This window comes from Stomoxys calcitrans, chromosome 2, assembly GCF_963082655.1.
Source record: "Stomoxys calcitrans chromosome 2, idStoCalc2.1, whole genome shotgun sequence".
Lineage (NCBI taxonomy): Eukaryota > Metazoa > Arthropoda > Insecta > Diptera > Muscidae > Stomoxys > Stomoxys calcitrans.
In genome coordinates this window covers 29325821-29339887 of record NC_081553.1, presented here as the reverse complement: position 1 = coordinate 29339887, position 14067 = coordinate 29325821, and the positions used below count along the sequence as shown (strand labels likewise).

Below are 14067 nucleotides of genomic sequence, written 5' to 3'. Positions count from 1 at the left end.
CCAGGATTTTTCTTGGGCTGATGTCCTTTCTCGAAGTGGACAACTATCTTCGAAAGATAGTTCTATTGACATTATCGTCAATGTCTTCTATGCTTGGACAATCTACAACTGTTATAACAACTATGTTTCTCGCTGTTTAAAATTTCGGAGAAAAAAGAGCGGAAGCAATAATATTGACTGTAATTTGTACGAGTGCCAAGGGATTTTTTACTGATTCCGTAAATTCTGGGTAAGAAAAGGAACTTTTGTCATGTCATCAATCGGGAAATAGGGCTATATGGCAGCTACATACAAACATTTGCGGATATAATCCATACTCGGATGTGAAGAGTTCCATGTTACTCACTGTTACGGCGAAAATGGATAATAAATGCAAAATACGATAAAAGTAGAAGAATTCTTATCAGAATATAGTTATAAAGGGTGCAAATTCAAAAATGCATTACATCGTCTACGCTGGTGATATGTAGTGGGGAAAGGCGGCTTCTATGAGTAACTATATGTTTGAATAGCACCTGCTTAATGCTTTTATTCCACACTCACCGTTTCCAAAGAAAGTATGTATGTATATGACGGGTTTATGCTGTTCTATTATCCATTTTTTCACATTTCATCCTGTGGAGTTATTCCGTTTATATCTTGTTTTGAAACCGTCCCCTATCACTGACTCCTTTGGGTAAAAGATTAGCAATCAATAGCCTATTAAACCAAACACACATTACTCGTGTGTTTAAACCAGCCTCAAGGATATTTATGTTTGTTTTTTTGTCGTAGTAATACACGCATTTTGGGAGAATCCTGCAACTTTATTATTAAAACGGCGCTTTCGTTAAACGTATTTAATCAAAACATCCATGCGATGACATTACTGTTATCGATAACTAGATTAAATTTACAAAAACTCCATAGGCTATACCTGGTACAATTAAAAAGGTAAAGACAACATTTGCCTAGTCCTGTACAAGACAGTACGAAAGACAAATACGTTTGCGCATTCATAGGTTGTGGATAGTGACATTCTACGAATACGGAGTAGTTGCAACTGCAATCGCGGACAATCGGCATTGGGAGTAGAGAGTCTCAGTGAGAGGTCGGGCGGCGCCGGCTTTTGCTTAAATGCTTAGTGCAAATGATGCTCGATATGACAATGCGGTTTTTTGACGCCTTTAAATAACTAATGGCCATAAAGTTCTTGCTGCGATTGGTCCTACTGGCCGGTACGAGATTGCTTTCCTATAGTGATTGACGAGGATCGCCACAACCACATACAAATGTCGTTACTACAACAACAATCAATTTCAACTTTTTTTTGTAAATTGCAAATTTTGCCCATGAACATTCCATTAAGGAACAGGGGCAAACTTTTTCTTACAAACACATATTCATTCACATATTATTCATTCTGTGCTGCCTCACGTGAATTAGTGTTTTTAGTCGTCAAAATTACAAATTAGTCGTCAAATTATTATTATCGTATTGTTATGTTGTTATACACTTAGGTTAATTATACTGTGTAATACGAATTTCAGGCCGAGTAGGCTTAGTATTACTGAATAAAAAAAAAATATTGTTTAACTTTAGCGAGTTTTTAACTCGCTCATATATAGTGCAGGGCCATGAAATATGAACGAAAATGACATCTATCTAGAACTTCGTTATCCTGGATAGATGTAATTTTCATACAAATTTCATTGAACTGCACAAACACATCCAATATTAATTAAAAGCTTGTTTACACAGAAACACCTCTATAGTCAATGGCAAAATAAAACTAAACCAATTATTTATGAAATGAAGTGAACATATCCTAATAAATTTTATTTGACTTTTATGTTCTCACATGTTTTTCAAATTTTATTTATAAACTAGCGTCCCGGTGGTAGGCTTCGCCACACTCGTTTTTGAAGTCCGCTTTTTAGTATAGGACTTCTGAAATAGGTAGTCACTCAGTTTATAAAGTTATCAAGTTTTCTAAAAATTGCGCATAAAATTTCACATTTGAAAAATGAATGTTCGTTTCAAATATTATAAAATTCCTACAGTTCCGATTTGTTATTACCCAGATTTGCAATATGGATGAATATAAGGTTTTACCAAATTGTTACTGTTCCTATCTGCTATCATTCAAATTTTATAAATGGGAGGTAATATAAAATATAACCAAATTCCTACGGCTCCCATCTACTATCAACCACATTTTATAAATGGATGGTAATAAAAAATATTACCAAATTCCTACAGTTCATATCTACTATCATCCACATTTGATAAATGGATGTTCCTCTAAAATATTACCAAATTCCTACTACTCCTGTCTACTATCAACCACATGAAGAGAAAGTACCAAAATGGTACCAACTGCGGTACTAAACGTACGTTTTCTCCCGCCGCCAATTTTTTTTTTAATTTTTTTCTTTTCACCTTTATCATTTTAGACCATATGTGTTTTAAGTCAAATTTCCAAATTCTACCTCTATCTATCCGTCCTGTACAAAGTTTACCAATTTCGTACCTTTTTGGTACTATTTTTAGTACCTTAATGTACAAATTTTTAAAAACTCTTATAGTCACCTAATTTAGGTTGCCATGGTGAACCTAAGTTCTAAAATTCAGAGCTCTAGCTCAATTTACAAAGAAAGTACCAAATGGTACCAATTTTGGTACTAAACGTACTTTTTCTCCCACTTCCGGTACGATTTTTTTGACCAGATCTTATTTTTTCGAGACGCTCTTTAATTTGAGCCCAAAATCATTCGCCTAGCCCTCTCCGTTCGCGCTGGGCAAAAAAAGTACCATTTCGGTACTTTTTCGTACCTTAACGTACGAATTTCGCCAAACCCAGCCTTATACCGTGCCTTTGACCCAAGACCAACATTCGTGCAAAATTTCATGATTCTAGCTTTAGCCGTTTGGGCTGGGCGATGATCAGTCAGTCAGTCAGCAATCAGTCAGTCACGCGTCTCTTTTATATATATAGATTACAAATATTTATATTAATATTTTTGCGTTTCATTTTTACTCTTCATGTCTTGTTTATCCAATATAAAAAAGCAACAGAAAATCGACGAATGTAAAAGTACGTTTACATTGGCCACTAAATCCGGATTTAATGGCTCGATCACCTGTTTCCCCTTTATAAAATCAGCTGATGAGAGCCTTAAATCCGGATTTAGTGGCCAATGTAAACGTACTTTAAGTTTTATGTATCGTGTAAACTCCGCTTTGAGTTTTGCCAGGTGTAATCGTATAAACAAACTTTAATAATAATCGATAATAACAAGAAACATTAGTACTGACATCGCACAAAATGTTGTCAAAAATAGATGTCTAAATTAATATTTCATGCTAAAGAGCTTATTACTCTTAATTTAATTTTTCTTGTGATGAAACGCATTGCCGCTTGCATGATAGTCGTCCTGTTGTTTCCAATAACGAAGAGAAAGCGATTATTTGAATCGACAGCAATAGTTCATATTATTTAATGTTTTGTCGTAACCACATTATGTGGAGGTGGCGATCCTCATCAATCCCCATAGGTGAGCAAGCTCGTTCCGATCCAAAGGACCGATCGCCGCAGGAACATGATGTCCATTGGTTATTTAAAGGCGCCAATAACTCGCCTTGTCATATCGAGCATAATAGGCACTCAGTATTTTTGCAAGGGCCGGTGCCTGAGACTCCACTCGATACCGCTGATTGTCCGACTGCAGTTGCAGCTACTCCGTATATGAATCATCCAACTATCCGCAACTTGTGTACGCGCCCGGTAACTCCCAGCTGAGTGCCACAATAGGTGCTCAACCTTTTATAACTCCTCCTCATCCCCACAAATCAAGCGTAAGTCCGACGCCAAAGTCCTGATATTGCAATGGTTTGTCAGGACTCTTAGTAGTGAAAGTGGCAGCTCCACCATATCTAGGAAGGGTCCCTTAAACACACCAAGTTACTACATATTGGTGAATAGCAAGGCGTATTTATAAGGTGTGCTCATCGGCGAATTGCTACAACAAAGCATCTTTTTTGGGAACTCGTTATGTCAAAACTTGTAAGCAAGGCGAATAAAATTCGATTCGCCTTGACATTTCAAATTTAAGGCAAATTTGATTCAGCCAATCAGAGACCCAGAAATTAATTTATATTTAAGTGTCAAAGCAAAACAACAAATTTAAAATTTTTTAAATTTCCCATTAGCTCCAAAGGCTTTCCCTACAAAATCACCAAGATAGCAGGGTTAACTAATGTTCACTATATAATAGCGCTGGACACATGGAGAGGCGAACTAACACAGGATTTGCATTTCTTTCGGCAGCTATTCCTCCTCTGATACACTTAGCGCTGTTGCGCAGAAATAGGTCTCCTACATACACTTAAATACTGATAACAGCTCTTGAAGGCCTTCTAATAGAAGGACCGTATGCCTCCCAAAATGAAGTTTCCAAGAGGACTACCTTGTAACTTCTAAATGTTTGACAAGGGATGCCTCTCCCGTCTTTATGCATTCCTTCTGAAGTACCCCATAAAATATATGAAACACATGTGAGTGTCTATTGGACTTCTGATGTTTTTAAGTACTTGGAAAGTACTATCCTGGCAATGTCACACAATGTTAAAAAGATATGAACAAGGAAAGGGAAGATCAGGCCTCGCGGATGCAAAACAAGGAATGATATCAGGCCTCTAAGTCGCCGCATTTTTCCGCTGGGCTGTGGTCATGACCGGTAGCTATCAGCTTCTATTAATTGAACATACAAAATCATACAAACACACAAAAAATTTAATTTTGAATTTTTAAAAGTTTAATTTCGCACGGCGAATTCAAAATTGTTTTGACATCTGCAGTTCCATCAGCTGTGCTGATGCGCACACCTTATAAATACACCTTGGGTGAATAGCATATCAAATTTACGGCAAATTTACTTCAACCAATCAGAGCAAGAAGAATGAAGTTTATTTATTTATGAGTGTCAAGCTAAAAAAAAAACATTTAATAATTTTCAAAATTACCCTAAGCTCCAGAGACTTTACCAACAAAACCACCAAGATGATAGGTTTAAATAGGAATATTGTGACTAGAACCCAATCACCACAGGACGGTTACCCTTCATGAGAACCCCTTTTTGAGGCTAATAAATATTTGTGGGATTTTCAGGTCATTTGAAAAGCAAGAGGTTAAAGTTTGTTGGTTACGAGGATGGCTTTTTTTATATTGGTGTGTGGCCGTTAAGAGTGCATATAGTATGCTGCCAAGATTGGCCAATGGACTTGAATGAACTAATCCAGGAGTTGTGGAAATGAGGAGTTATTTACGATTAAGCAAATATTGTGGCACTGAGTTGCGGGGAAAGTGCATGATTGAAACATAGATATTAATAACAAAATGTGTCATGGTAGTGAAACCTAGAATGCACCTCAAGCACTTGGGGTGCTGTTAAAGAGACCATGTTTACACATACAGAGCAATTGGCCTGTTCATGGTAAGTTATGCAACGCCATTGTGGGCTCGTCAACTATGTGACACACAGCGGCACAATGAGTGCTCAACTATAACTATAGTGCTCAACTCAACTATAACTATAGTGCTCAACTCAACTATAACTTCTTATCATCACAAATTTAGAGAAGTCCGCTTCTCTTTTAGGCTAATACGATGCGGATGTTTTGCTGGACAAGAAATTGAACTTCAAATTCAACATTACGGAATGGGCAAGAAAGGCCACTCTTGCCCTATATACCTGCAAAAGAGCCATTGGCAAAGTGGGGGGTTTAAACCGCGCGTCATGCACTTGGTGTATACTGTAGTTTGACGGCGCTTCAAAAGTCCACCCTCTGTTCACCCGGCACGGGATGACTATGAGCACCACACAGGTTGGAACCCTCAGCTCTGATTTGTGTGCTGTTCATCGTCATTACGAAAAGCTCAGCTGGGAGCTACCGGGCGCGTCCACAGGTTGCGGATAGTGGAATGCTCCATATACGGAGTAGCTGGAGCTACAGTCGCGGACAATCAGCGGTATCGAGTGGAGAGTCTCAGTGAGAGGTCGGTTGGCGCCGGCTCTTGCATAAATACTGAGTGCCTATGATACTCGATATGACAAGGCGAGTTATTGGCGCCTTTAAATAACCAATGGCCTAAACGTTCCCGCGGCGATCGGTCCTTTGGACCGGAACTAGCTTGCTCACATACGGAGCTTGACGAGGATCGCCACCTCCACATACCAATGTGGTTACAACAACAACAACAACAACCCTCTGTTCAATACTCAACCGGATCCAAAGGATGGCTTGCTTGAGCATCACAGCCGCACTGAGGACGACACCATCTGATGCACTGAAGGGCAACGAATGGTAGATGGTCACGAAGAGGCCTGAGCATTCCAAAATTATGTGGCCTAATCTAGACTTGAAGAGGTTTACTGCTTTCCTGTCACTGGCTAGAGCAGAAGTCTCAGTCAATGTGTCCGTCATGACAGGTCACTGTCTGATCGGAAACCTGCTGACAGACTGAAGGTTGCCACCAACGACTTTTGCCGAAGCTATGAGGAAAAAGAGACAATAGAACATCTGCTGTGTGTGTGTCCTGCACTGACAGTCTAAAGAAGTTCCATTTAAGGTTCTCATTTCTTTGAGAACTTGTCCGACTTAGCGGAAGTGAACATTCGCAAGATGTTAGGCTTTTAAAGCCATCTGGATGGTTCAACGTTAGGAACTAGAAGGCATATTCCTTCTCATGTTCCTGTGGTATCACAATGGAAGAAAACGTCTAAGTGAGTCTGATGGCAGACTGCCACTCTAACCTAACCTAACCTATCTTTGGAAATGACATAAAAAAAGCTGATTTTTGGATGATCGTGTGCAGCCAAAGCCGCATGGTACGTGATTCAACCTTGAAAACGCATATGGGCGCATTAGATTGCGTAAGTACGCATTCTGTGCATGGTATGTAACTCCAGTGTTAGAGCTAATGAGAATTGTGTGCATTTTTCAAATTTATTATTTCCTCCTTTTACATTCAAAAATAAATAAAACTTTTTCTGATTGGTCAAAGCAAATTTCTCGAAAATTTGAGATGTCACGAGCAAGGCGTATTTAATAAGGGGGAGCATCGGCGAATTGGTGTATGGCCGTTAGTAGTACATGATAGATGAAGTTAGTGCTATCCACCAATATGTCCTAACTTAGTGTTTAGGGGACCTCTCCTAGATATTGTGGATCTGCCACTCTCCCTACTGAGTCCTGAGAAGCCATTGCAATGTCAAGACTTTGACGTCGCGCTGGACATATGGCAGATTTAGGCTTGATTTGTGGGGATGACGAGGGGTCATAGAAGGTTTAGCACCCATAGTGTCACTGCCCTGAAATTGTAGGGGTAGGTGCTTTAAATGGCAGATTGGAGGAAACTTCTCCAGACCGCCTAACCGCCGTATTGTCATGCATGTTGGCTTCTAATCTTCTTCATTTTAATGTCTGGTTTTGTACTGAGGAACTATTAAAATTATTCAATTAATAGAACAATCATAAAACACAAAAAATTAAATTTTGAATTTTTGAAATTTAATTGACGTTCCATGAGCTGTGCTGATGTGCCCGCCTTCTTAAATACGCCTTGGAAAGACTAATTTAATACGCCTTGTACCTTGGTTTCGAGTTCTCAAAAAAGGTTCGGATAAAAATAAGTCGTATTGGAAAATGTTTTGTTGTTTTACTTTAGAGTACGTCTATGAGTAAAAATATTTGAAAAAAAATTTACATCTATGTTATACATTTACTATGAATACTACTTTAATTTTATATATGTATGTATATTTACTTACTGCACTTAACTTGAGTTTGCGGTGCTTTTATGTTATTTGTTGGGACGTGTTTGGTTGGAAAATTTTCTTTCTTAGTTGAATGGCTTTCTCTTTCATTGTTTGGTCGACCATTATCCTCTTTTGATGTGTATAATTTTTCTAAGGAAAGTGAAATATGTAGACAAACCAAATTGAAAATTAATTGATTGATATTTTAAGTATTCAGTACAAAAAACAGCCGTATTCACAAAAAAACATGTCTATAAATTGAAAATATGTATGGCGGATGAAAGGAAAACGTTTTGACCGAACTGGGTAAATGTAAAAATGCAAATTTTGCCCATGGACATTCCATTGAGGAACAGGGGCGAACTTCTCACAGATCAATGAGTGCAGTCCGATTCAAGTTTAAGCTCAATGATGGTAAATGGTAAATGTGAAGACTTTCAAAACAGTCTAAGGCGAGGGCGTCGTAGATTGATTATATGTTTTTGAATGAGAAATTTTAAAATCAGTCTATTAAGTAAAAGGTGAATAGTATGTAAAACTGATTTTAAACCTATAATAAACACTTTTTGTAAATACTGCTGTTTAAATAAGAAAGATTTGTAATAAATAAATACGGCTTTAATTGATGTTACTACTTACCGATTTTAGTTTCAATGTCAGGTGTAATTTTGGAAATTGTGCTTTCGTCTTTGTTTAGACGACTTTCTTCCTCGTTAGATGGGCGACCTCCCTCATTGATTGATTTAGTGCTTAGCGGCTTTGTTTTTTGTAAGTGGCCTAAAAAGTTAAAAATCTCGTAAATTTTTGCTGATAGATATTTGGTAATAGTTAAATGAAATATAACTTACCCTTTTCTTCCTGATGTTTTCTTTCATTTATAAAATTGTAATTATCTGTTAAATGAACATAAAGAGTTTTAATTTCTTTTAATGCAACTATTATGCAGAAATATAATATATAAGTTGGCATAATGATGGTCATACTTACTAGATTTGCATACAACAAGTCCAACGTGCCTTTTTCCCCCTTTTTGGAATATAACACTTCTGGTTCCATTTCCAGAAATGCTTTTCGATTCAACCACCAACAAATGTTGGTTGGTGGTTCTTATCAATGAATACATCTGTAATACGGATTTTAATATAAATGGATTAGAAACAAGTAAAAAGGCATTAAGTTCGGCCGGGCCGAACTTAGGATACCCTCCACCTCGGGTATATATGTAAACCAGCTTATGAGTCCAATACCTTAAATCAAAAGATCGTTCTGTATGGCAGCTATATCAAAATCTGAACCGATCTGAGCCAAATTCAAAAAGGATGTTCAGCGTCAAAGGTGGGAATGTAATCTCTTAGCTACAATAGTCCCCAACTTCATTATAGATGGGTCAAACAAGAAGATTCAACTAAAAAAAAAGGGGTTGATCCTTTTTTTGAAAAAAAAATAGCGTTTTGTGACCTTTTTTTTTCAAAAAATATACCCTTTTTTGACCCTTTTCCGAAAAATGTCAACGGTAACCCTGGGTCTAATCACGCTCCTGTAGAGCCAGTGGACTGTCCTTGGATTCAGGCCCCAGTTTGAGCCTACGGCCCGTCTGCGTAGTGCCCAACATCTGTAAGTCTTCTTGACGCGTTCCTGAATGTGACACTTCCAATTCAGTTTTTTGTTCAAGATCACTCCTAAGTATTTGACCTTGTAGACATCTAGGTCTATCCCAGTCGTATGCCATATGCAAGACTTTTTCGGCCCTTCTCCATAGTTGGTTCGGATCCATACCACTTAGAAGTATTATAATATCGTCTGCGTGGCAGACGGATTCAAACCCCTTCACAGTCAGCAGTTCGCTGAATGTCCTACTCTTTATCATAGTACCTACAATACGTTCCATGGTTTTGAGTAGAAAGGACGTAAGGCTTATAGGTCTGTAGGCCTTTGGTGTTGCACAACTGGCTTGGGTATAAATACCACCCTTGCCTCCTGCCAAGCTTTTGGAGTATATGCAAGTCTAAGGCACGCTGTGAAAATATTGGCCAGATGGGGCGCCAAATAGTCGGCCTCCTTCTGTATTAACGCCGGAAATATTTCATCAGGTCCGGGTGACTTGAAAGGTTTGAAGCTCTTCAGGGCTTCCTTTACCATAAATTCTGTGATGCGAATCCTTCGATCACTCCCATCATTCCCAGATTCCGGTGTCTCCGTGAGTCCCGTCGTATCTTGCGCCAGCCGTTGCAGCTCCGACGTGGGTGGCGGTGTCGGAGAGTCGAAAGGTAGATAAAGTGATGCCAGGTATGCTCCACAGTCTCCCTGCCTCATCACTGTTGCATCCGACGTCGACAACTCTGGGGTAAATATATAATTCAAATTCCTACGACAAATAACGCAGGTCCTCGTCCGAGTACCTGTGTTAGCTTAGAATAGTTGGTAGTCGAAAAACTTAAGTCAGATGAAATCAATTGTGAGTCACGCATGAGTCACGTGATTCGTGAGTGAGATCCAAATCCAGTCACGTGATCGTGCGTGAGCTTGATTGAATTGAAATTCTTCGTCCGTGAGCATGAGTGCATGAAATCATGCTGACAGAAAGCCCAAATTAATGTGACGAGAATCGCCATCTCCACATCCAAATCAGAGAACTGCATCAGACCTCATGGCACTCTTGAGTGCTTATATGAAAAATACTCAAAGACACTTATTTTGTTTTGCTTGCCACTTAGAAATTAATTGTTTGACTATCAGCACCTGTTCACCGATTTGTGCGCTGTTCATCGTCACCGCGTCCACAGGTTGCGGACGGTTGAAAGTGGCTGCAATTGCAGTCGCGTACAATCATCGGTACAAAGTAGTGCCAGCGATAAGCCGGCCTTCACCGACTCTTCCTAAAAAGCTTCCGAACAAGCTTGCTCATATATGCAGGAGGATCGCTACCACAATAACATTCATAATTTCTTTTAAATATCACATTACTTACCCTTCCTCTTTTGTCCTCTTTTTTTAATAAAAGGATAAACTATTTTTTTAATAAAACGATGGAAGTGCAAATGAGCACCAAAGCCACACCATTGCCGCACGTTTTAACACAGGAAAGAACACTGGAATACTGTATTCAAATTAGAATCAAAACATCAATAATCAATCTATAACATTAATAATTTCTTTTAAATATCACATTACTTACTCTTCTCTTTTGTCCTCCTGTTTTTAATAAAATTAAAAACGATGGATGTGCAAATGAGCACCAAAGTCACGCCAATGCCGAACGTTTTAACACAGGAAAGAACACTGGAATACTGTATTCATAATACAATCAAAACCGAGAGTATTCTCGCGAATTTCTACTTCTAGAATGTTCGTTTCGAACGGTAAAATCCCGTTAGAGATAGATATGTAAGCGTATAGAGTAAGTGATTATAGTAGTCGCTGTAATTGGTACCCACAGCTTGACCACTATGCATTCCTTAAATGGGCACTTGCGACGTTGACGGTTGTCAAAACATTACCTTCGTTATAAATATCATTGTCGCCAAAATTGTCTATTCATTGGCTATAACCCCGTTTACATTGGCCACTAAATCCGGATTTAAGGCTCTCGTCAGCTGATTTTATAAAGGGAAAACAGGTGATCGAGCCATTAAATCGAGGTGATCGAGCCATTAAAAATTTAGTGGCCAATGTAAACGGGGTTATAGCCAATGAATAGACAATTTTGGCGACAATGATATTTATAACGAAGGTAATGTTTTGACAACCGTCAACGTCGCAAGTGCCCATTTAAGGACAATTACATTACATAAAACACACATAACACCAACTTAAGGCTGGTAATAACTTCTTTTTCACCGGTGAAAATCCACATTTTTCGCCGGTTACTTTTTTTAGATAACAGACTTTAAAACAAAATAACACGCTGATTTTATTTAGTAGGATATTTTTTCATTACTTAAAGCTATCTCAAATCAAGTAGATTTGGGTTGTAGTGTAAAATCATGTTTACACTAGCATCCAAATCTACTTGATTTGAGATAATCTCCCAAAACCGTTAAAGCACGTTTACATTAAATCCGGATTTAGTGGTCAATGTAAACGGGGTTTTAACACTACGATTAAAGAGATTTGCATTTATCAACAGGGATGTTTTTGAAAGCATTTTTATGGTGATCAGAATTTTTATTGTGTTTAACACATATATTGTGGTCTGCAATTAAATGTGTGAAACGATTTTATTAAATTTAACACCAAATTTTATAAATTCAATAAGAAATTGTCAGATGTTGACAAAAACTGCTGGCCAAAACTACCAATACCGGTATTCGATACAAACGCAGTGTTGCATTTCAATTTCGAAGGAGGTTTGCTGCAAATCACCTCAAATAAGTAGATTTGCTCACACTCAAAATGTATGGAAAACCTCTTCTTCTTCTTCTTCCCCAATCTGACATTCTAAATGAATGTCAGATTTTATAAAAAGATAGTATTAGACTCTCGGTCTTTGGCACTATCTTTGTCACGTTCCTTTGACGTATTATCATGGAAAACCTCGTCGCAAAACACGAGTTTTGCGAAAGCTCGTCGCAAATCTAGATTTGCTCTAAAGGTGGGTATTAACTTCCTGTTTCACAGTGAAATACCCATGTTTTTGACGATTACTTTTTTGAAAAACTACATTTTCACGGTAAAGGTGGGTATTAAGTTCGTGTTTCACCGTGAAAATGAATATTTTTTCACGATTACTTTTTTAATATAATAGATTTTGAAGCAAAAAAACATGCAGATTTCATTCATTATGACATTCCCTCAATACTTTTGATAAAATATAAAATACATTTTTATGTTATTAGTGAAATTTTTGTAGTTTTTCAAAAAAGTAATCGTGAAAAACATGGGTATTTCACTGTGAAACAGGAAGCTAATACCCACCTTTAAACACGAAATTAATACCCACCTTTAAGTGTAAACAAGACATAAACAAGACATTACGGTATTTGCCGCTCAAGGTAGATTCTTTGGTGGTCGATTTTTGTTGTTCTGCTAATGACGCTACCTCTTAGTTGTACCATGAGTAATAGTCTTTAAACAGTTACTAAAAATGCGCATGCACCGAATTATGTCTGTTAAAATAAGCTACGGTGGTGTTTGTTTTTCGCTTGTATTTTGTCATCATGCGATTTGTTAATGTTGTTTAATTATTATGTAATTTTAAACGTTTCTTCTAAAGGGCGGAACTAACTTCTTTTTTCGCCACAATTTTCGCTGGTTACTTTTTTTAGATAACAGATTTTAAAGCAAAAAAAAAAAAAAAACACACTGATATCATTTAGTAGGACATTTTCTCATAACTTACGCTAAAATTTTAATAAAATTGTTATTTAATCATTGATATGTTTTAGTGTTTGAAAAAAGTAATCGCGAAAAATATTAATTAAGGCTGGTACAAACCTCGTTTTTCACCGATGAAAACTTATATTTTTCGCGATTACTTTTTTGAAAAACTGCTCAATCCCGGCGTGACCATCTTACAATTTTCAGCGGTGGTTATCCCCTCCTAATGCTGGCAACATTTGTGAGGTACTTTGCCATGTAAAACTTCTCCTCAAAAGAGGTGTCGCACTGCGGCACGCCGTTCGGACTCGGCTATAAAATGGAGGCCCCTTATCGTTGAGCTTAAACTTGAATCGGACTGCACTCATTGATAAGTGAGAAGTTTGCCCCTGTTCCTTAATGGAATGTTCATGGGCAAAATTTGCAATTTTTTGCTCAAATGTCAATGATAAAATAACAATTTTATTAAAATTTTACCGTAAGTAATGAGGAAATATCCTACTGAACGAAATCAGCGTGTTTGTTTTCTTTAAAATCTGTTATCTAAAAAAGTAACCAGCGTAAAATATTGCGAAGAAAGAAGTTAGTACCGCTATTAACTTATGAAACAATTTTATTCAAAGTATTGGCTGGTACTAACCTCCTTTTTCGCCGATGAAACCCACATTTTTGGCGATTACGTTTTTGAAAAACTAGTTGTGTTCGTTTACCCAATAATTTGTACAAATTTGCACAAATTTTTACTGGAAGTCGTTCGCGTACTTTACTTGCCAGCAGAAGAGAGCGGGAGAGTGCGTGAGAGCAAACACAATTTTGAGAGTTTGGTAAATGAGAGCTTGCAAATTTCTGCTAGAGGTTTTTTCCCAGCTGCAATTCGCAGCATCGAACAGATGTTTTTTGAAATTCAGCTGTTTTATTGAAATAAATAGCAAAAGAGAATAGAGGCTGTTCT

General features: G+C 37.6%; 3 protein-coding genes across 3 annotated transcripts in view; 1 reads left to right on the top strand and 2 right to left on the bottom strand.

Moving 5' to 3' along the window:
- LOC106082590 (serine protease snake) overlaps positions 1-14067 on the bottom strand; it is a 163930-nt gene that overhangs the window by 66765 nt on the left and 83098 nt on the right. The window lies entirely within an intron of this gene.
- Positions 1-14067, top strand: part of LOC106082580 (acyl-CoA Delta-9 desaturase) — a 50006-nt gene that overhangs the window by 24441 nt on the left and 11498 nt on the right. The gene's annotated exons all lie outside the window — the stretch shown is intronic.
- Positions 7690-10993, bottom strand: LOC131995137 (uncharacterized). The gene is made up of 7 exons (XM_059363187.1): positions 10975-10993; positions 10768-10896; positions 8787-8922; positions 8648-8692; positions 8439-8576; positions 7812-7949; positions 7690-7715 (listed from the first exon to the last, which is right to left on the bottom strand). The coding sequence occupies exons 3-7, from the start codon at positions 8920-8922 to the stop codon at positions 7705-7707; spliced, it is 468 nt and encodes a 155-aa protein (XP_059219170.1). The 5' UTR covers positions 10768-10896; positions 10975-10993; the 3' UTR covers positions 7690-7704.